This window comes from Pseudochaenichthys georgianus, chromosome 3, assembly GCF_902827115.2.
Source record: "Pseudochaenichthys georgianus chromosome 3, fPseGeo1.2, whole genome shotgun sequence".
In the NCBI taxonomy this organism is placed as follows: Eukaryota; Metazoa; Chordata; class Actinopteri; order Perciformes; family Channichthyidae; genus Pseudochaenichthys; species Pseudochaenichthys georgianus.
The window spans coordinates 22,908,006-22,931,795 of record NC_047505.1 but is presented as its reverse complement, the minus strand read 5'-3'; the positions used below and the strand labels follow the sequence as shown (position 1 = coordinate 22,931,795).

General features: G+C 39.8%; 1 protein-coding gene and 1 pseudogene across 1 annotated transcript in view; both read right to left on the bottom strand.

Annotated features, from left to right (window-relative positions):
• Positions 1-9,403: 9,403 nt before the first annotated feature.
• On the bottom strand, positions 9,404-10,742 carry LOC139433590 (uncharacterized; annotated as a pseudogene).
• Positions 10,743-14,271: 3,529 nt separating this feature from the next.
• ddb1 (damage-specific DNA binding protein 1) overlaps positions 14,272-23,790 on the bottom strand; it is a 53,819-nt gene continuing 44,300 nt past the window's right edge. Inside the window, 7 exon segments of the mRNA XM_034106723.2 lie at positions 14,272-14,922; positions 17,225-17,348; positions 17,999-18,101; positions 22,089-22,122; positions 22,125-22,260; positions 22,924-22,973; positions 22,975-23,034. Coding sequence (XP_033962614.1) covers positions 14,839-14,922; positions 17,225-17,348; positions 17,999-18,101; positions 22,089-22,122; positions 22,125-22,260; positions 22,924-22,973; positions 22,975-23,034 — 591 coding nt within the window. The 3' untranslated portion in view covers positions 14,272-14,838.

Sequence of the window (23,790 nt, the reverse complement as noted above, 5' to 3'; positions counted from 1 at the left end):
GTTATTCTCTACTAATAGTTAATTAAAAACTGTATAATGGCTATTTTGCATATCCCTTTCAAGATTTCAAGGTTTTCTAAGGTGTATTGATCTTATACACAACTTGGGTCGCAGGTTCCTCAACAGACATCTATCAATATGTGTGTACTGTATACCTCCACCATTAAACTGTCATATTCTGCACATTTCTTATTCTATCTACATACATAAGAGTATAATTAATGTGTATAATATCATTTAAAATAAGTGTTTCAACTTAGTTAACATTGCAGGAAAGCAATATTTTAGACGTTAAGTACTTTGTCAGGCTTAATATTCATCTGTAGAAAGATACCCCCAGAGCTTTTTTCTTGTTTAAAAGAAGACCTTAACCTAAAGTATTTTTTAATGTGTTAATAAAGGTTAATTCGTTTTTCTGTTTTGCACATCCTCCTATTAATATCTTTGTACATCCAGCACTAAACTGTTTTATTGCAGAGATCACTTAGAATCTTCTTGACTTTTTATATTCTATATTTCTATCATTGACCTTCTACTTTCCCCCTCTGAAAGTATGTACTCTTAATATTGTTTTGATCAAATAAGATTATTCAAAAAAAATAATTCAATAACATGCTTTAACCACTAGGCGGTGCACACAAGGTACACACAGCATACTAATAATAACTTTGTATTATTAGTGTAGACACTTATGTATAACATCTGAAGATGTGTAGTTTTATTCATGTTTTTACATAATTTTACAGGATATTGCTATACTATTTCTCTTGTTTTACTTCTACACATTAATATCTGATTTGTAAAACATCACAGACAGAAAGGCATAGGCTATCCGTCATTTAATAGTAAGCTATTGAAATTGTGATTCCATAGATGTGTCTCCCATCACCCAAATCCCCTGACTATTCTCTCAACTCAGTATTTAGATTCTTATATTCAAAGAAAATCAGTAATATCTTTAAAAACTACAAGTCCTGTTCTATCAGCTGTGCACCGTTATGGTGTAAATATAACCTATATACCAATTGGATCAAATATAAAAGTCAGCCGAATTACTATTGATACTGCAAGGAGACGTATTTTGTGAAAAGAAATTGAAGATGTTGTTTAATTGTTGATATATTTATGATCCACGTCAAGTATTCAGTTTTGGCAGCAGTTCTCCTGTTTGTCTCTCTCTATAAATAAAGAATTACGGCAGATGTGTAATATTTAATGCAGCCGAACCGTGTATTACAATGCCGTTATGTGATGACTTCCAAAGAGAAAAGCAAGCACACTCTGAATTAGGTATTATTTTATTTTTCGTTGTCGGATATCATATCTCCATATCATATCAACACCATATCCCAGCGTGCATTGCGGCTAAAACATCCAATCAAAAAGCTTCAAGCTGAGGATCTTGGGTAATCAGTTTAGTGGGTTTGTGGTGTGTATCGCTCAAAATGTCCCGTCTGTTTCCGGTGACTTTATTTACGGCTAAAAAGCCCAAGATTATAGAATTAAATAAATAAATAAAAACAAGGATAATTGTGTGTTATTGTTGAGTAAATAACAGTGTGTTATTTAGAAAAGAATAATACATTTTAAAAAATACAGATTTCAGTATTTTGAGGCTCTGAGCCCCATTTCTTTTCCTCACAGACGGAAAAAAAGTCAGACATTATACGATTTAAAATAAAAACAAATAAATAAAAGATAAAACACTGGCATGTAATTTACGTTAGAATAAATAGAATGGTTTTGAATAATAGAGAGTAAATCTACTTCACTTTACAGCCCCGCCCACTTTTGGGGAAACCAGCGCTGTCATTTGAACGGCGATCAAGCCTGAAGTCACAGAGCTCTTCTGATACTGTCCTTTCTTCTTAGAGGAAGTACAGAAACACGTAACTCTGGATTTGTTTTAATGTTTGAGGTGCAATAAACGACACAGCAGCTTTTTGGCATGTTAAAACTATTATGTTCTGCCTCGCTCATGAGAGTAACAGCTGGCGAAATTACAGCCTCGCTCTAAAATGCTCTAAAATGATATTTATAAATAACTAATTATCATTATTATAAGCAAGACAATAAATGGCAAAGATATGTAGAAAATAAACGTATTTAAGTTACATTCATAACTAACGTAACGTGGAAGAAAATATGCTTCTAGAAGATATGTAGAAAATAAACGTATTTGAGATACGTTCATAACAAACGTAACGTGGGAGAAAATACGTTTCTAGAAGATATGTAGAAAATAAACGTATTTGAGATACGTTCATAACTAACGTAACGTGGGAGAAAATACGTTTCTAGCTAAACGTAATTGAGAATGCAGTTTAGTTCTGTGGGAACGTAATTTTTAGGAGACAGGGTTGATCGGCTGGTACAAGCGGCAGGCTCAGCCCCGAGGAGCAAAATAGAAAAGGGGTTCAAGATGTAGCTACATCCAGCTACGTCGACAATTATGAAGGTAAGTGACAAACAAAGCTGTAGTTACTGGCTAACTTTGACAAATTGACAGTCTTCTTTCACACACAGTGACGTCACGAGCTACCCACAATGCAACGCGCGCCATATATATATATATATATATAAATACGCCATTTTCCTGGAGGTGCAAATATCCTGGAGGTGCAAATATAAACAGCTAGCTAACGTAGCCAGGCAGAGCGCACTAGGTTTTTTTTCTGAATTAACGACCGAAGAAATCACTGCATGTCTTCGGATTACATCTCTGGACTTGTGGGGTGTGCTTTAGGTCGTTACCAGCCTAAACTAGAGCTGTGTGGGTTGTCGGATTGCCCTTACAGACTGCCTGCAGATGTATGGAAAAACGACCCTCGAAAGTGGCCTTCGTCGATTTTGGCTGCATCTACGTCTAATTTCTGGAAACACCAGGTGAATACCCCACTTGTCACAATAATATTATCATGCCATTGCATATATGTGGTATTTTAGAGTTGACTAGATATTGATTAAGGCAATAGACTATGATATTCAGTACAGGAAGCTTAGCAACACCTAGACGGTGTAGGCTACGGCTAAACCCTCGGCCTGCTTGCACCTCGCGTAAAACGGCGGATACCGGAAGTACTGTGTCGCCCTCGGCCCAATACCCGTATGTGTGTGTGAAAGAATAGATACAGTGTAAAGCGTTTTAATTATGTACTATTACGTTTTTTTGGATCACATAATGATATCCAATTCTCCACAGTTTCAAACAAAGATCTACCTTCAGGGAGAGTGAGCATCAGCGCTAGCAGGTCCATGAGAAAGCATGAAAAGCCTCACGATCTCAGAGTAGGGAGGAAAATAAAAAGTGTTAATCGGTTCAAAGCCTCAATCAGGTTCATGTTCTGGGGTTTTGATGTGGCAAGAGTAGGTAACCTGTGATTTAGGATTCAAATAAGCCCAGCTAGCTGACGTGTTGCAACAGATTACATAGTGACAATACATTTGCTCACATCAACTGGTAGCTAGCTACACTGAACAAAAATATAAACGCAACACTTTTGTTTTTGCTCCCATTTTTCATGAGATGAACTCAAAGATCTAAAACATTTTCTATAAACACAAAATAACCATTTCTCTCAAATATTGTTCACAAATCTGAAAAAATCTGTGATAGTGAGCACTTCTCCTTTGCCGAGATAATCCATCCCACCTCACAGGTGTGGCATATCAAGATGCTGATTAGACAGCATGATTATTGCACAGGTGTGCCTTAGGCTGGCCACAATAAAAGACCACTCTGAAATGTGCAGTTTTGCTTTATTGGGGGGGTCCGAAAACCAGTCAGTATCTGGTGTGAGGGGTAGGGTTAGGGTAATGTTGTGAATCGAGTGGCCTGTGTTCGTCGTCCATAACATACGCCTACCCATACCATAACCCCACCACCACCATGGGCCACTCGATTCACAACATTACCCTAACCATAACAAGCACCATGGTAAGTACAGTATGTGTTCACAACCAATCCACGGTTTAATGAGTATTTCCTTTGTGCAAAGAGCTGATTTAGTATGTTGCATCAACGACCTTTTCAATTAATTTGACAATTCTTTTGTGTAATTAATAGGGTGTGAAACCAGGCAGAGTGAGTGACATGGTGTTCATTTCCACTAAGCCAAAGCAGTTTACAGTTGCTGACGGTGTAAGGTAATATATATTGTCCTAAGTAATTGTATGTATCCTGCTACAACTTTGTGATTGTTGTCTGAGTGTAAAATTGTTCTTAAAGTCCTAATTATCATATAAACATGTTCAAAGGAGTACACGTTACAAGGCCGTGCGGGGGGAGCTGCCAGACCCAGATGTCCTCAAAGTCAGCGAGGCATACAAGGACTTCTCAGCAGACATCGCACCACGAAAAAAAAAAAAATGGCTCACTACTCAACTCAACGACTAACACTCTTTCAGAGGATATGTTGGAAATGCACACATTATATATATTTTTTGCATCTACTTTCTGGATATTGTACATCTGTTATATAAACTAGCATTACTTAAATATGCAGAGACTAATTGAAATGTTTAAATATGTATTTTTCCCCCCGATATAACATCAACCTATGTTTTGTAAAAGTTTATTAAATTAATCTGTAAAATGTTATCATATTGTGGATTTATTAAATTATGTATTTTCCTTTGTTATTTAGGTGTGCGTTTGTTTTGAGGATATAATTCATTAGTACCTAAACATAGTATGGTATAACTGCTTTTTGTAATGAAATACACAATTGGTTTGGGAGCAAGAAATCTTTTAATCGTTGTTGCCCAGGCTTGCCGAAATGAATGGAAACTTATCTCCCGATTATAACATTGTGTAACTTTCTGCTGTTAAATACCGTCAAACTATGTACAATATGTGCAATATATACTTTATATACATATGCCATCTTTAATAACTGTAATATATATATATACCGGGCTGCTAAATCCTAAAAACTACTACAGGATTTGATTTGTAGATTTGATTTGTTTTTTATCTGTATTTTTGAAAATTATGTAACTTTTTATCTTTTTTTTAGCATATTGTTTATTATATTATAACTTAGTACTTTTTTAGCATATTGTTTATTATATTATAACTTAGTACTTTTTAACGCATGTAAGATATTCAACACTAAGCTGTCTGTGGCTCTTTCCTGCTGTAACGCTGCAAATGTCCCCTCTGTGGGACTAAAGGTATTCTGAGTCTGATAACGGGACGAATTTGTACAAAGGGGCACACAGCAATGTAGTGCCGACTTTCTTACACGCTGGAAGGCCAATCGCTTTTCTTTACCCCGAAATCCGCTCATTCTTGCTCTCGGTGTGACAAACTGTCAAGCTGTCAAAACTCTGTACTCAAACCGGAAGTACTCAGCCGCACACCCAGCCGCCGGAAGTTGATAGACGCCATCTTGTGCACAGAGCCTATATAGCATAGTGAAAATGCAACAGGATGCATTACAATATCCTGCTATTTTTGGAATACTGATTTTGACTTAATAACATTTTTTCTTCCATTCATTATATAGTATGAAAATATGGGTATTGGAACAACGTATGTTTTGGTTTAAAGCAAGTTACTGTTCTGGGTCATAGTTCTATGTTTATTTGAGCCACCTATTTATTTGACACTTTATACCATGTCTCGGGACTTCCTTCTATGCATTTGTCATACTTACTACCGATGCTGCATCCATTTTAATGGATGATAATGGCATTTTAAACCTAATTGTAGATAAAGCACTTTCTAACCTATATTTAGGATGTTGATATCCACTGATAATGGCCATTAAATGATGCTTGAATTCTATCTGTACATCCACTAGAAAGAAGACAAAAAAGCAATATTTAGGAAACTTGTATCTGAATGTTTGTGTAAGACAATGAGGCCTGTAGCCACACACTCGTAATATCGCAGAAAAGTGCTTTTAAAAACCGACGATGATAATAAGATAAAGACACATTTGGAGAAATAACACTTTATCTAAATATGACATTGAATTTGGTTTAAGCTCTTGGTGACGGAATATTTTAAAGCGACAGGGGCCCGACATCAAAGACTCAAAGGGACTTCTTGTGCTTGGAAACGTCCGTCCCTCTGGCTCCAGCTCAGCGGATTAAAACATGTGAGAGATGGAGCGGGCAGACAGACCAGACCAAGGTGTGCAAAATCCTTATCAGTGAAAACAGTCAAGCAAGCAAGCATGACTCTCCGACACCTGTTTAGACTCGCTACATAACCACACGTCAAACAATCTGACGTGAAATTATTTGCTTCAGCCTCCCAGCGGATTCAGTGAGGCCGCTCGGTGTAATCAGCACGAGACTGTAGTTGTACAGGACGTTTCCCTGAGGTGGTTCTGTATGGTTGACCTTCCTTCTCCTCTTTGAAGTAAAAAGCCGCCCTGAGAGCATGTTACACACGAGGATAACAGCGATCTGTGATGTTCGGCGCCTTGCAGGAGTTATTTCAGAGTGCCTTTTTCCTGTATCCAGCCAGAATACACCACACACTTCTACTTCACTTAATGATTAGGTTTCCAGAGCCACTAATGGCGCATTTCCACTGCAGGGCCTCGCACGGCTTAGTACGGTATAGTTAGGCCTTGGTAGGCCCGGCTCACTTTATGCTGCGTTTCCATTACAGTTTAGGAACTGGGATAGTAACTATAGTAACGCAGTGTATGCGGAGCTGTGACGTCATCTTCAATGCAAAACACAAAACCAACATCAGCCGTTAGCTGTTAGCACTCAGAGCTCACAGCTCCTCATATCTGTTCAGAAACTAGACAAAAGTTAAACTAGTCCAAACCACAGACTGCCTGTGTCATGGCGATTACAGTCGCTGGTTTATTTATGTCTGTATAGGCCGTTGTTGTGAGTGTGGACGGTCGGAGCATATACTGCGTTCGCTTAGACGATCTCCATTCAGAAAACACGCAGTTTAAAAAGGGTTTTTCACCAGCCGTCTGTCTGCAGACTTGTCAAAGCATTAATTCATGGTTTTTACTAACCGGTATCAGTATGTTGTTACTTCGGCATCATTTTGAAACGTGTATTACAATTAAATCACGGTAAAATATGTTCATTGTGTTGTAGTTGCCAGCGATTCTCTCACTAGTTTAGCATACTCAGCCCAGTTATTGGCCCGGAAAGAACCTTGATTTTGGAGAGCCAGAAAACTGTGAAAAGGTGCCCGCTAGCCAGAACTACGCTTAGTGGAAACGCAACCAAAAATGCACGCTTAAACCGCGCTGTAGTGGTAATGCGCCATACGAGACCTGAACTTGTTTCACACGGGGTTATACAGTAGGCCTATGTGTAGGTGGACATAGCTAATAGGTCAGAATGCTCAGTACAAGAGCACGTTGCTATAGGGCGTTCTGGTGTACCTTACATTGTGACATCAACTGAACAATTTTGACTTGAGTTCACACAGAAGGTCCCTGCATTGAGACTTTCTGCGTATGCTCTGAAACGACGCAACTACTGGAAACGCACAAACAATGCCTCTGAAGAGTCAAGGTTTCTGAAGAGCACGGATTCATTTTATAGCCCTTTTAATCTACGACAAAATGTCCATTAATGTTGTTCCTCTAAGTCTGAAGGGGGAAGCCTTGCAGCAGAACCTTAACCCTCATAGCACAAAAGAAACAGGTGTAAACAACAACACTAATTACCGCTGTAATCCATTTAATTGTGAGTTGCAGGACCCTGGTGTTGTGGATAATAGCTCACTAGCATGGCTTCATGGGACACAAGCTCAGCCATCTTTAATATCATTAGTTCCAGCGGGGCTTTTCTGCTACAAGCATCTCCAGTGAGTTGCTGTTATGTAAAGCCATCATGTGTAGGAATGCTTGTTTTTTAAATTAATTTACGCTTTATTGTTGCTGCTTTTGAACTACTGACATTTATGCAGGAATGCTTGGGGATTATATCTTTGATCGTTTATATTACCCGTCTACTCATGTTCTATAGGAAAATCATCTGACTGATGATCAATGAAAGCTAAGCCTCAAGTGTTTCTGGTGTAAAATGAATTATTTTAAAAAGGCACTGATAATCATTTTTACTCATTTAGAATAGAATACTTTTATCGTCATTGTACAACATTTTTTTCCTATGAAATGGTTCACTATGACCGACTTTAAATCTAAGAGCGACCCTCACTAAAACATACTTTTAAGCTTCTCTTTAACTCCTAATCTCACCCAAACAAAGTCAATTTCATTTTGAGAAAATTATCCTAATTTAGCGAAATGTTATAGCAAAGAGTTCTAGTTTGAAGTTGATTTTGAAAAATGCTTCATCGCAACTCAAGAAAAGGAGGGAAAGTTTTACCTGAGTGAGAAGGCTGCTTGGTATGACTGATTCTTTTAAAAAGATGTGATTGGTGATATTTAAAATGTATAATAATAATACATTCAATTTATATAGCGCCTTTCTAGATACCCAAAGTCACTTTACAAAACATTAAACAACACATGTTTGTTAAGGGCTTTATTTAATAAACTGTTAAAGCTTTCTAATTGATAATCATCGCAGCATGGAGGGTATTATCATAGAATAAAGACTTTAAGACATACTTTGATTAGGAATGCTACTTTTGCAATGTAATGAACAGCTCAGATGAATAACGTTTAAGTCTAAAAGTATACCAACACATACGCCTGTTGCACAGTGTCCTATTCACATGCTGATGGTTATTATTTTTAATGTTTATTCACCATGCTTGTTTTTTTTACTACTTAATTTATTTGGTTGCAGTAAAAATAGCAACGCTTCCATCAACTTCTGTAATTGCCAGTCAATAGAAGTAGCAGCATTGGTTCGTACTATGTACAGTATGCAGTGCATCCGGAAAGTATACATACCACTTCACTTTTTCCCCATTTTGTTATGTTACAGCCATATTTCTAAATTGATTGAATTCATTTGTTTTCTCAACATTCTAGACACAATACCCCATAATGACAAAGTGACAAAAGTTTTAAAATAATTTGTACAAATTAATTCGAAATAAAAAACTAGAATATCACATACATAAGTATTCACACCATTCACTCAATACTTTGTTGAAACACCTTTGGCAGCAATTACAGCCTCAAGTCTTCTTGAGTATGATGCTACAAGCTTGGCACACCTATCTTTGGTCAGTTTCGCCCATTCTTCTTTGCAGATCATCTCAAGCTCTATCAGCTTGGATGGGGAGCGTCGGTGCACAGCCATTTTCAGATCTCTCCAGAGATATTCAATCCGGTTCAAGTCTGGGCTCCGGCTGAGGCACTCAAGGACATTCACAGACTTGTCCTGAAACCATTCCTTTGTTATCTTGGCTGTGTGCTTAGGGTCGTTGTCCTGTTGAAGGGTGAACCTTCGCCCCAGTCTGAGGTGCAGAGCGCTCTGGAGCAGGTTTTCATCAAGGATCTCTCTGTACATTGCTGCATTCATCTTTCCCTTGATCCTGACTAGTCTCCCAGTTCCTGCCGCTGAAAAACATCCCCACCGCACGAAGCTGCCACCACCATGCTTCACTGTAGGGAAGGTGTTGGCCAGGTGATGAGCGGTGCCTGGGTTCCTCCAGACATGATGCTTGGCATTCAGACCAAAGAAATCCATTGTGGATTCATCAAACCAGACAATTTGGTTTCTCATGGTCTGAGAGTCCTCTGGTGCTCCATGTGGGCTTTCATGTGCCTTTGGCTTCCTTCTGGCCACTCTACCATAAAGGCCTGATTGGTGGAGTGCTGCAGAGATGGTTTTCCTTCTGGAAGGTTCTCCCATCTCTACAGAGGAACACTGGAGCTCTATCAGAGTGATCATCAATCAATCAATGTTTATTTATATAGCCCAATATCACAAATGTTACATTTGTCTCAGTGGACTCTGTGTACAGAATATCAGTATGACAATACGACACCCTCTGTCCTTAGACCCTCACATCGTATAAGGAATAACTTCCAGAGAAAACCCAGTTTAAAGGGAACATGGGAGAAACCTCAGGGAGAGCAACAGAGGAGGGATCCCTCTCCCAGGACGGACAGACGTGCAATAGATGCCGTGTGTAAATTGAAAAGATAATACATTTGCAACATAGGTAGTCCAAATGTTTGGAAATGCATGTGTGTATCATCAGGTTTTTGCTCACCTCTCTGACTAAGGCCCTTCTCCCCGATGCTCAGTTTGGTTTGGGCAGTAAGCTCTAGGAAGCGCCATAGTGGTTTCAAACATCTTCCATTTGCAAATGATGGAGACTACTGTGCTCGTTGGGATGTGCAATGCTGCAGAAATGTTTCTGTACCCTTCCCCAGATCTGTGCCTTGTTACAATCCTGTCTCTGAGGTCTGAGACAGACTTGGTTTGTGCTCTGATGTGCACTGTCAACTGTAAGACCTCATATAGACAGGTGTGTTCCTAACTTCCTTTCCAAGTCATGTCAAATCTATTTAATTTACCACAGGTGGACTCCAATCAAGTTATAGAAACATCTCAAGGATGATCAGTGGAAACGGGATGTACTTGAGCTCAATTTTCAGTGTCATAGCAAAGGGTGTGAAGACTTAAGTACTTGATATTTCATTTGATTATTTTTAACACATTTGCAAACAATTCTTTAAACATGTTTTCACTTTGTCATTATGGGGTATTACATGTGGAATATTGAGAAACAAAATGAATTTAATCCATTTTGAAATAAGGCTGTAACATAACAAAATGTGAAAAAGGTTAAGGGGTATGAATACTTTCCGGATGACCATAAAGCAAGCAAACAGCTTCTGATGAAAGGTTGTTGTCTTAGTGTTGTGATCACTTTAATTTCTGGTGTTATTGCTTTGGGTGAAGTGAGCAGTTCTCTAATGAGATCGACCACACATTAGAACTTCACAATCTAATTTCTAACATTTTATTAACTCACTGTCTTTCAGCGTTTGGAGAGAATCTCTCTCGTTATATATTTTCCAAAATGTTTTCCTCTGCTTCAGAAATTCTTCAGCCTCTCAAAGGTCACCCCCCCTGCTACTTGCAATGCTCCACCTTAGGAACTCTCTTAAATGCTTTGTGAATAGCTTTTACAACCACCAGGGTCTAGTCTTTACTAAAAGGAAAATAATTCAAAGAGTTTTCTAAGAATTTCATCACTTGAGGAAACTCTTTGTACTGTGAAGCTTTGTGAATTTGGCCCTAGTTATGGGCTTTGACCCGGCCTTATATCCAGCCTGTTTAGAAGTCCAGATGTTATCCCAGCTGTAAGAGTCTTAAAAAAGTTACTATTTTATATTGAAAAACCTTTAAAAATACTGTCTGAACTACTGAACCTTTAGAGCATCCATGAATCCCAACCTAGATGAGATCAATCCACACCAACATAATACCAATAATAATGTGTTTGAGTTAAAGACTAAAAGCACTGATACCAATAAAAAGGGATGTTTTACTTAAATCTTTAACATATTACAGGAAATAATCTTTTTTTCACAGATGGGTGGATGTGTGAAATTGCCTTTTTATTTGACATGAGCAAAAATGGGTTCTTCCTAGTGTGTCCTCGGTAGTGCATTAACACACAAGTTATCACATTTACTTCACACATAGTCTAAAATATGAATCTCAGGAGCATGATTTCCTTTTGAGTTTCCATGATGGAACATCTTAAATGGAATGCAACATCAATGAAAAGAGGAAGATTATACTATTCATTTATTCCATTTCTATTCACCTCTTCAGTCTTTAAAAGCACTATCGACCATTAACAGAACAGGATGATGTTTGCCGGTTTTATGTAAGGCTGTTCTATTTATTTAAGTTGAGAAAACAAGTGTATATTTATACAGTAAGGAGGGATGAGGATGAAACAATAGAGAATCAGGTGAACAAAACACCAGAGCGAAACAAAAGCCTGTTTGCCTCAGGATGGTGTCAGGGGGATAGAAATAGCTCTTGAAACTGGAAGAGGTTGTGCCAGTTTGTGGCCAGTTGGCTTCAGTATCCTCAGTTTAAAATGCAACGCTGTAGAGAATTGTGATTGAAGCTAGTTTGCAACATCACTCTTCCAGAAATTCAGTCTGTAAGACCTTTGATATCCTAGGCTGAAGAAGCTTGATTCTCGATTTTCTAGCACGGTTTGCCGTGGGTGAAAAGAAGTATGCACATTACAGATATTAATGAGGTGCTTGAGAAAACAATATACAGTAAAGTTCAGCATTTTGAGCAGCAGAAGGAAACCCTGCGTGTTAGTATGCACACAAACATGTATTATGGCTGCGTGGGCTACATGTTGAAAGGTTGCTTTAATTTGAAACCGAGGTCAACATTGGCGATTCCAGAGTTCAGGCTGTTAAAGTGTTTTTAAATGGTTTTATATAGAAGCAGAAAAGGACAAAAAGGTAAAGGACAAACATTTTCTGTGTAAATGCGAATGGTTCATGCTGAATAAACAGAATTGTATATTTAGTGTTCACATTAGTAGGCTGATGGGAGAGGTAATCTATCATATTTTATGGTGAAAAGCAAAAACACATGGGGATGAAGCTAGGTGTAAGATCAGGAGTTTAAAGAGGCTCTATGGGGGTTTCCCTTTCCTGTAGTGTGTTCTATAGGTTTGTGTGCATGTAAATGGTCTGCAAAGGCTAAAATCCCAAAGTTCCATCCAGAGGGAGTTTCTCTCCCACACACTCCCCCCTTAAAACGTCTCAATTAGACTCCTTTGTTTACGTCCGTGACAACGTAACGTAACATCACTTTGTAATACTAGCGCATCTATTGCGTAGCACTCACCACATTGTAAGCGTTAGGGACATCTCTAAGTGGTGGACCAATCACAACAGCCAGCCAGCTAACCAATCAGAGCAGACTGGGCTCTGGTTTCAGACAGAGGGTGACAAGAGGTTCTGCAGCACAGGCAGTATGACAAGAATAAAGAGCTTGTTTAACCTTAAAGCTCACAGTAGAGGCACAAAATACAAATGACATTTTTGTTAGCATAATATGTCTGGGGATCATGAATGTCAACTTCAACTTTTACAGGAATACATTGAATTAACTGTGGGGATATTTGATTTACATTTTTTTTTTTTAAAAGCGTCAACTTCACAGTGCTGCTAGAGGAAAGTCAGGGGATCACTAACTAAGGTCAGTAGGATTTTGACGTCTGGGAATCATGTCTTCAAACATTTGTGCCAATTTGATAGAATAGGAAATGGCATATTCCACATTTTTACCATACAAGAGGATATTCTACGCCCCTAAATATTGGGAGCAAATAGATTTCATGTTTCATTTTAATAGCTGTTGAGATATTTCAGTCTGGACTTAAGAAGTGAACAGACCCACATTGCCATCCCTAGAGTTAGCGTAGCTAGAAATGAAGCATATTCATTGAAAACGTTGCCTATAACTTGTTATGACACCACTTCTGTAGACCTGGGTTCCTTGCATCAGTACACCAAGCCCACCGTTACGAACCTTGGTATTTAAATGTACCGTGAACTCAAACTTGAGTCAGATTAAGTCGGTGATAAAAACGAGCTTTTATCACCTGAGGCAGCTAGCCAAAGTAAAACCTTTTCTCTCCAGACAGCAGTTTGAGACAGTAATCCATGCCTTTGTCACCACCCGGCTGGACTACTGTAACTCTCTCTACAATCTACAATGGGGTCAGTGGGTCCTCCCTCGCACGACTGCAGCGGGTGCAAAATGCCGCAGCAAGGCTCTTAACTGGCACACGGAAGTATGACCACATTTCCCCTGTTTTAGCTTCTCTCCACTGGCTGCCAATTTATTTTAGGATCCATTTTTAAATTATTTTATTTACTTTTAAATCCCTAAACGGCATGACCCCACCATACCTTGCTGAGCTGCTACAGCATTACACGCCGAACCGCCCTCTCAGGTCAGCGGACCAACTGCTCCTGAATGTGCCTAAAACCAGGTCAAAGCTCAGAGGGGACCGTTGCTTCTCTGTAGCGGCTCCCAAACTGTGGAACGCTCTGCCCCTGGAGATCAGACAGGCCTCCACACTGCCTGCTTTTAAATCGCTTCTTAAAACCCACCTCTTCTCCTTAACATTTGGCGTTTCAACATCTTTCAGAGTGTTGCTTTTTTGAATTTAAATTGTTTTTACTTGTTTTATGGTGTGTGAGCTGAGTTACTTTTTTGTATGCTTTGTTTTATCTATTTGCCTGTACAGCACTTTTGTCTGGAGGTTTAAAGTGTTTTATAAATAAAGTTGTATTGTATTGTTATAGGAGCAGAGCCGCCATGTTCTGAGGACAAAAACCAACACAGATGTCAACAGTACTAAAGCAACGTTTATTAGAATAAACAAAAAAACATCACAGAGACAAAATAGCTATAAATCTATCTTTTTCCTCATTTTGTTTTTCATACAGCGTGGTAACTCCAGACTATAATTATATCTTGAAAAGTGAAAGCCAGCCAGATTTAACTGTGGGGTTAGGTAGAGGATCTGTTATGGTCACAAATATCCCAGAGAATGTTTTTGGTGAGGAAAATCTCTGATATCTCCTATTTATAATCACACATTACTCCACACAGACGCAGTCACACACGCACACACACACACACGCACACTCGACCAATGTCTTCACTTTGGTCTTATTGTCATCCAAACAGGATGCTATGCACTTCGCCGGGAAACTCTGGTTTGATGTCTACGTGCGGCACCTTCAGTGCCTTACCGGTTTTACAAATCATTGAAGTCTGAAGGACGAACATGCACGCACTGTTTATTTATAACTATTTACAAATCTGCAAAACCCAAACTGTTCCTGGGCTTTTTGACCATTGCTCTACCTCGGGCACTCTCCTCTCACTCAGTGGGGGGGTGGGACGTGGTTAGTGAATCCTCGTCAGCTCCTCCACTATCTTAATGACCTCGTCCACTGTGGCCTCACGCTTCATGCCGCTGCCGTCATCGATCTGCAAGGGAACGACAAGCAAACAGTGAGCCTACACATTAGAACAACAGATAAACAGGTGAGGAAAGGAAGGCTCTTTTTCTTTACTCTACAATTAGTATCTAGAAATGTTTCACCTTTTTTTTAGCAATTGTTTTCAGTTGTTCAGAGGCAAGATGCTTTAAGAAGCTCATAAAAATCATCAACGTATAATTTGTCACCTATTTTTCTCTTCTTCTTTGTTTCAATGTGACCATCATCTGGTCGTCTTTGTTGTTTTACACCCTGCCCTTTAACAGTAGGATTTAATGTTGAAATTAAAGCAGTTCGGTAAGCTGCAAAGACTTGTGGATTAATAGATTAGATGAGAAGCAGATTTAATTAATAAGCAACTCTTTTGTTCAAAACAATGCTAAAATATCAAACACCTGACAGTTCCAAGCACCTCAATATGATAGTTAGCTGTATTTAAGACTCTTGGTAGGAAATTGGTAAGGATGGCGTCACTATATAGGACATGAAGACAGGTATTTCTCACTGTTCTCTGATTAATCAAGCTTATCGTCGGATTTGGATTATGACCTTAATCATCAGCAGCACTAATCACAAATAATAAGATTACAGGTCTACCAGTAATTATTTTAACGGTTCATATTTGTATTTGTTTAAAAATGTAAATGAGCAACTGAAGAGGCAACATGTTTCCTGGCTGTCTATTAGCTGGTCTTAAGAGAGAAGTAAGAACAATTCTTTGTTTGTCAGCTAAATACCAGGAGAGTAGAACAAATATAAAGCAGAATGTGTTTATTTGTTTATCTGCCAAAAATGATCTAGCCACCTGTTCTACCATGAACATTATTCCCAGTTCCCGCACACAAAGCAAAGGGGCAGCTAATAACACTGTCAAACGTGTCTTTCAAATTCAACACCGCTTCAAGCAGTGTCATGTCATTTTCTTAAATGTTTTATGTGAGGGACTGCGGATGGAAATGAGCTCAAAGCTAAATCTGACATATTTACGCTTGACAAATGTTATTGTTTTAAGCGTTCATTGATGTGCATTGTCCCTGCTAAATAAACGATAAAAAAAAGCCATATGACAACAGTTTTTGTTTGCTTCCCCCCTGGATCAGACTGTTATTGGAGCAGAGGCCCAGACTCTAATAACAGTGATGTCTCCGGGCCTTTCCTTTAACCTGGGCCGAGCAGCGCTAGTTTTAGACCAACGCAGTTCCCGTTCTCTTGCCTGGCTCCAACATTGCGCGAGTGGCACAGCTAATGGCTCTCACTATGCACCCAGGGTGTGATGGTCTTATAATGGGGTGTGGTCAGGCATTGCTATCTTGAGGCCACAGGAAGTGATTGCTCCAATGATGAAAAACCCAGTTGAGGTCAATGGCAACAATTTTTTTGCAAATTCTGTATCATTAAGATGCTTTGAAACATGGACGCACTGCAGCACCAATTAATAGTGGTAATGTTCCATTCATGTTAAGGAAAATGCAATGAGCAGGCAGAAGGTTGTGCTCAGCGTCTGCTCTCCCCATCTGGCACACACTCGTTTCATTGGGGCTGATGCTTCAGCACATCTTTGCTGTCCCTCTGCAGCGGGGCTCAGCTTTATTCCTCAATGGGTCACTTCGCAAAGCAATACAGTTTTCATTATTTATCAATATATGTTTTTAATTATATTTTAAGTGTTTATTATCATACAATGATTTAGATCACAATTGCGGAATTCTATATGTTTTTGATGCCTTTTCTTCCTTATATGCAGTCAAATGGAGGTGTGGATGGTACAGGGGATTGAGGATTGGAGACTTGGCGTGGCAGAGCGTCCAGCGGCAAAGGACAAAATACATCTGCTGTGCAAAGCCGCTTTTGCAATTTGCCAAATCCACAATTTAAATATCCATGCGCTGGATTGCACCTGGCTTTGAATGGGAATATGAGATGCCACACTAATTGGTTTAAATTGATTTAAGACTACAACCCAATTGCATTTTACATTACGCACAGATTATACACCATTTATCTAGCGGAGGTGGAGTTGGATTCCCCCTTAATCCAATTTTGACAAAGCACTATAAACCCATAATTGGGTTTAAAACAGGTCACCACAAGCTGTCATCACAACCTGACAATGATCAAGCTGTTGAATACGCACAATACCTTAGTGTTTAATGTCCTTGAGTATGAAGACATGCAATGTGTTCACACATTGAACAAGTCTAGATATATATTTTCAGAGAAGAAGGTAGGATCACATTTCCTCTGGTTGTACTCGCAGTGTGTGAGCCTGGATGAGCGTGCTGAGCTCCTACCTGCAGAGTGCTGACGACCTCCTGCATCTTGGCTCGACCGAGATCCAGGAAGCTCTCGATCAGATCTCCGTCGATGAATCCCGTGGCCTGCTCTGTCTTGCGCTCTGTGTGGAAGGACCTCCAGGTGAAGCGCAGTCAAGGAAAATCAATACAAGGAATGCTGTTTGGCCTAAGGATAGCACTTTAGGCACAATATTACGTATTGTACCTCAGGCAAAGTCAACAAAAAAACAGTATGATATGTAGGAAGTAATAAAAACAGCTAAGGTCGCTGGTTGAATCTGTACAGATCTGGTATTTAAAGTTTGTACATGGATTTTAATGTGAGATGTTAATTACAAAACACCTCCAGTTCATCTGGGTTGAAATCACCCTTAATTTCTATATCAACATGTAAAAAAAAAAATCATTGAAATTATACAAATTGCCTACAGTTTGAGGTTTGTTAAAATCCAATAGTGACCATCAACTTTCATCACACAATTCTGACAATTATTTTCTTGATTAACATCTCCCTAGAAACCAGAGCGATCTTTTACAAATGTACAGTTTTCTCTTAGAAGTGCTCTTTTAGATGAAACACAATGCAAACCATATAGAAATGAAATCATCACACCCTTTGGCAAAGTGGCTCCATACTGTATAAACGATGTTATGCATTTGAAGCCAATTAAAGCATCTCATCACTTTCCTGCGTGTTTAGTTGCTTCAACCACACCTGTCAGTGCGGGTGGTGAAAGATGGAGGAAAGGTGTGAACATATAAGAAGGATATAAGCTGTGCTCGATCTTCCCCACGCTCTTGATGACTTTGTTGAGGCGGTTCTGCAGGTCCAGGAGGAGACTGTACCAGCCCTCAGACAGGGACGTCACCAGACCTAAACACACACACACACACACACACACACACACACACACACACACACACACAACACACACACACACACACACACACACACACACACACACAACACACACACACCACACACACACACACACACACCACACACACACACACACACACACACACACACACACACACACACACACACACACACACACACACACCACACACACACACACACACACACACACACACACACACACACACGTCAACACAACCCCTCTCCCCCTTTAAGGTTCAAAACCACACTGCACTGCAGCAGATGGTACTTGTGATGTATCATCAGTGAGAAGAAAGCAACACTGGCTTCAACACAGAACTCACAAAAGCTCTATAATGAATAAGTAAATAAATAAGGAGATCCTTAGTGTGATCACAAGTCTCCTAATGCAAGTTTCATGCTTGTTCGCTAAGACAATGTAGGCAAGTAGCGTGATTCGAATGCTTCAATCATTCATGACCAAGACGGTTTATTTTGAGAGAAATGTCCCTGTAAATGTCACAGAGCTCTAAGGAAGTATACACATGTTCATGTTCTGTGACAGTGAGTGCTTCAGTTTGATGCTCCGGGGAAATAAATTGCACAGAGATTGAAAATGCACTTTAAAAAAACAAACATGAATTAACAGGCATTGGCAAGGCAGAGTTAGGTACAAACTGCTGCTGGTGGATTACTACTGATTATTTCATTATCAATCAATCGAGTTATTTTCATACGGGTTTTTATTCTATTTTATACGTTTCTAAAAAGAAGATTTGAAAAAAATGGCATAACAACTTGAAAGAACTCGTTCCGTCTAACCCAACATACCCACCTCGCTAACTGACTCACAGTCAAACAACCAGAGAGGATTTATTCACCGAGTTACAAAATGCGGAACATCTTCACATTCGAGAAGCTGGAACCAAAGAATGTATTTGTGGATTTTGTGTATGCGAGAAACCCCTGGACCAAATTAGCACCATTTTTTAAGTACAAGATGTGGGCTTATTGGACTCAACTGTCCCAAAATGTGCAACTCTTGGGACTGCGAGGCAGACGTTTAAATAATTAATCGTCAAAATGAAATAATTAAGAATAATGTTGAGTGATGTTACAGTAAAGAGAAAAAGGAGTGGGAGCTCACATTCAGAATGTTCTTCAGATACATATTAAACACTAAAATATTAACCGTTTTAAACTTGCGAAGGACCATTTTCATTGAGCGGTAGCTCGTAGCATTAATGTCATCATCGGTACAGTCATGTGATGCAGAGATGTTTCGCTCGGTTTAACTTCAGTGTGACCACTGCTGTTCATTTAGTAGGTTGTATGCAGTACATACTGGTCGAGTATGTAATATGCAGTATGTATGCAAACAGCCATCTTCATTTGTAACATCCACCATCACACAATGTCTAGGTTACGAAGACAAAACAAGTTTATTAGGAGTTCGTCCACTTGGTTGACAAGTTAATGGTGTGGCCTGCAGCTTCTTCTCGTCTAATATATCACAACATGTCGAGGAGCGATAAGACGACCCGAGCTATTTTTCTTCATTACACACTGAAGCCAATTTCAGTGTCCGGGCTACTTCAGAAAGTTTTTACTGGGATTGTACAATGGTGGATCTCATTTCCTGTTGATCTTTCCTCAGAGACTGTTTAAAGAATAACACAAGGTGTCGAGGTGGAATGATGTGCTGTGCTGTTGGTGCTGTGAGGGCGCCCGAGTGTACATTACTGCTGTGTCACAATGATGTTCTATTTCTCATCTCTGCCAGCCTGAAAGTTACTGCTTTCCTCTGAGAAATGAGGTGTACAACTATCATCTCTTTGCTCTTTCTGAAATGGAAATAGAGCTCTGAATAAATGGTTTTGACAAAGGTTTGTGTACTCAGTAATTGGTCAGAGTTCAGCTGCTCCAGCATCAAAGTTAAGTGGAGGTGAACCATTCAAACGTAATGTTCACGCTGTTTGTTTCTGGCATTTTGCTGATTTCATCTAAATACTTTACAACACGTTTTAAAATTGGCGACTGGGAACTTATCAGTGGGTTTAGGAGCAGGGGTCTCCAACCTTTCTCCAACTGAGAGCTACTTTGAAAAATGAAAGTGGCCAAGAGCTACCTTGCATCGCATCGCTTACATTATTCACATAGCACTCATCAGTTGAATTAAGCTACTTTTGTGTGAAATCAATACCTAAAGCTTATCTAAAATCTTAACTTCACATCAAGGTGCAAGAAAACAACAATCTCTAACATATTAATATGGACAACAAAGGTAAGTACTTCACTGAAGATTCACATATGTGTCCAAGAGCAAATTACAATGTTTTCACTTCTTAGTATGGCCCACATAGTAAATACATCGCCTTAATCACCACCTTGCAAGCATCAATGGCACGTGTGTAAAATAAGTGCATTCACTCTTTTTTTACAGTCAGTGAGATGACTGGCGCTGCATGGAGTCTACCATACAGGTGTATGCTGGACCCACTTAGGTTCACTAATAGAGTAATTTACATGTTCATCAGTCCGGTCTTGTTCTGTATTTAGATTTCATTCATGCCAGAAAAAGCTGCTTCACGAAGGGAGTATACAGAACCAATAAAGCAGGCTTGTTCAGTGCTGCTTGGTGATGTTTTTATAGTTGTCTGGGTCTACAAGGCTCCAGAAATGTTGTGGAGTTTTGCTGAGACTTAAGCTGAACATAATTTTGGAGATTTCTAACCTCCTCTCCACAGGATTGACACTGAACAGTGCAGCCATCTTTTCTCTTCTTCGTGTTGACATGAATTATAAACCATATTAATCAATTGTAGGTCTAGCCTCCCCCTATATCTGGTGTGTGACAATTTTTCCATCCTCAAAAAACAAAAAACTAAACTTCTGCAGTCTAGCTGCAGCTTCTAGCAACGGCCTTTCTGTTTAAAAAAAGGACACTGAATGTCTTGAATGATGGCATCACACACAGGACTTGAGTCTGAACATGGCAGACAAGGAGTATTTACAACAGCATTATAAAAACAAAAATAGTGCATGTGGGTGCACACTTACATTCTCTGTCTCACTGTTTACATGAATCCCATGAATGTATGAGACTAAGTTAGCTTCATTATATCTCAGTGATTAAGTGAATACTAAAGTTTCTATCGGGTCACTGTCAGCCTGTCACTTATTATTTTCAGGAGGGGGCGGGGCTGGAGCAGCAGAGGAGGAGACGGTGATCGCGGAAGCTTTCCTCCTGCCTTCACAAATTGTACACGCGTATTTATCAACGGAAAATAGCAAGAGGACATTCATACTCTGCAATCCAAGACTTGATTAAATCCACCAAAAACCTGACATTACGATAACGAGTGTTTTTCAAAAACACAAATCCCTCCCTGGTGTGTCTCTGAGCCGCAGCGACGCGGCCTGATTCATTCAGTCATTATGCTGCTGGAGAAAGCAGACAGCTCCGTGTGTGGTGTCGCTGTGCTGCTGTCACGTCTGCTCCTTGATCTCTGCGTCACCGACCAATTTTATATTCGTGTGACAGAAACAATTCTAAAATAAAAAAACTTTATTGTCCGGCCGCGGCCGAAAAATCAAGAAGCAACGTTACTACGCTATAATCGATAATCGAGCTGGGAGCTACTGAAAAGCGACGTGTTGGAGACCCCTGGTTTAGAGTTTCAGATGTCAACTGTTTTCTAATTAAAGTAAAACAAAACAAGGAGAAGTCTGTAGATTATCTTGAGAAAACACGTTTTGTTCATCTCCACTGAATCAAAGCGAAGGTTCAGCTTTCCTTAGTAAAATATTCCTTTTAGAGGTTAAATTGAAACACCTGGGGTCAACTTAGACCCTTAACAAAAATTATTTTCTTTTGTGGTTCCATAACAAAGTTGATATATACTACAGCAGGTGTTCAAATACATGCAGGAAACGGTGTGTGTGTGCTTCTGTGAGTGTGAAAATTGTCCGTGGGCCTACCAATCATCCCGTTAACGGTGCCAAAGAGCACGGCAGCCCTGGGTGGGGGGTGGAGCTCTCGCCCAGGTTCTGCAGCACCAGCGAGCCGTGGCAGAAGACATTTACAAACTCCCCGAGGTGGAAGACCCCCACCTCCTGCAGGTGCTGCCGCTCCTCGTCTGTGGTGGCCGCACTGACCGGAGGAAGGACGGTGGGAGAGAAATACAAAGAGGGGAGAGGGAGCGATTAGGAACGTGTAGGAGGGAGAGCAGTGAAGACGGGAGAGATCAAATGAGTGTAAAACAAAAATAAATGGATGGCAAAGTTAGACCATTTTGAGGGCAAAAGTGATTGATTAAGCAAAAGAAAAAACAAGAGGGGCAGAGATATCAAAAGTGTTGAAAAAGGTCAGAGAATGCCAGAGCAGTAATGGATCAAAAAGGTGAGGAAAGGTGGGGAGGAACACAGCAAGAGATGCGATTCAAAAATAAAGGTCAAAAGCACAGAGTGGTGCGACCTGATGTATTAGGTGGATAATACGTGTTGGCATAATGTAACACTCTCTCTCAGACCACTTCTTTCTTTCTATGAAATCAACATGAACGGATGATAGCTATGTGCCGGTGAAATGACTCATTCAAAAAGACAACAATGGAGTTAAAACACATTCCTATGAATGCTGCTGCTGAAGGAGCAACATGGGACTCAGTAAAGAAGGAGCAACCTCTAATGACTTCAAGTGATTTCAGTGGATGTGTAGAGGAGGCCATTAGATGATTGTGTCAGTTCAGCTATAGAGGATGAAACAAGTCTACTGGAAAGGTTCGAATTCAGCTGCAGAAAATGAGACACTCACCTGTCCTTCTGGCAGACAACCAGATTGAAGGCGTTCTCTGCCCACAGGAAGGTTGTCATCATCCAGGATTTCCACAGCACTCATCCACTTAGGATTAAAGTCACGTGCAATCTGAGGGAAACAAATGTAATCATCAGATGTGTTGGGTACAACGGTAAACAACGCAGAGGACTCGGGCTGATAGCTGTGTGGTTCGTGCCTCCAAGTAGAGACGGTATAATCTATGAGCAAAGAAGCGCTGACTGCACACAAGTGCTGAAATCCAAACCCCAGCCAGTGTGTTTTACTACAAGAGCCATAATAGACTTTTTAAACACCCTTGAAGAAACGCCCATGCCACAAAAAAGGAAGACAATAGTGAAACGCCCGGAGCATCTGTTCCATCTATGCAGGCCTGCACTCTGTGAGCATCGAGATTAGAGACTGTGACGGCTATGCTCGGGCCCAAGAAGCTCAGTGAGAAAAACCCTCTGTTTTGTTATATTTAGAAAGGCAAGAGTGAAGACTTTCTGGCTTGTTTTGCCTCACATCACTTTAGGAGTATATACCAGTTAAAGGAATTGTGATTCCACATGTCAGGGGGGTATATTGTGTCCTTCATTACTCTGCGTTATATTAGAATACCACTCATTAAAGAAGAACCTGGGGAGAGGAGAAGAAAGTTGTTGGCAAACTGAAAAATGGAAGTCCAATATTCACTTTATTTCCACTCCATTTGTTTAGCCTCTTGAAGCGGTTTGATAAAGTCCCCATAGTGTTAGGGTTACTTTAACCACAATATACAATATGGAACTCAATATGTATTGTTGCCTCGTCTGTAGAATAACATGTGTTTATAAGAGGGCAATAGGGCACACATGTATAAGG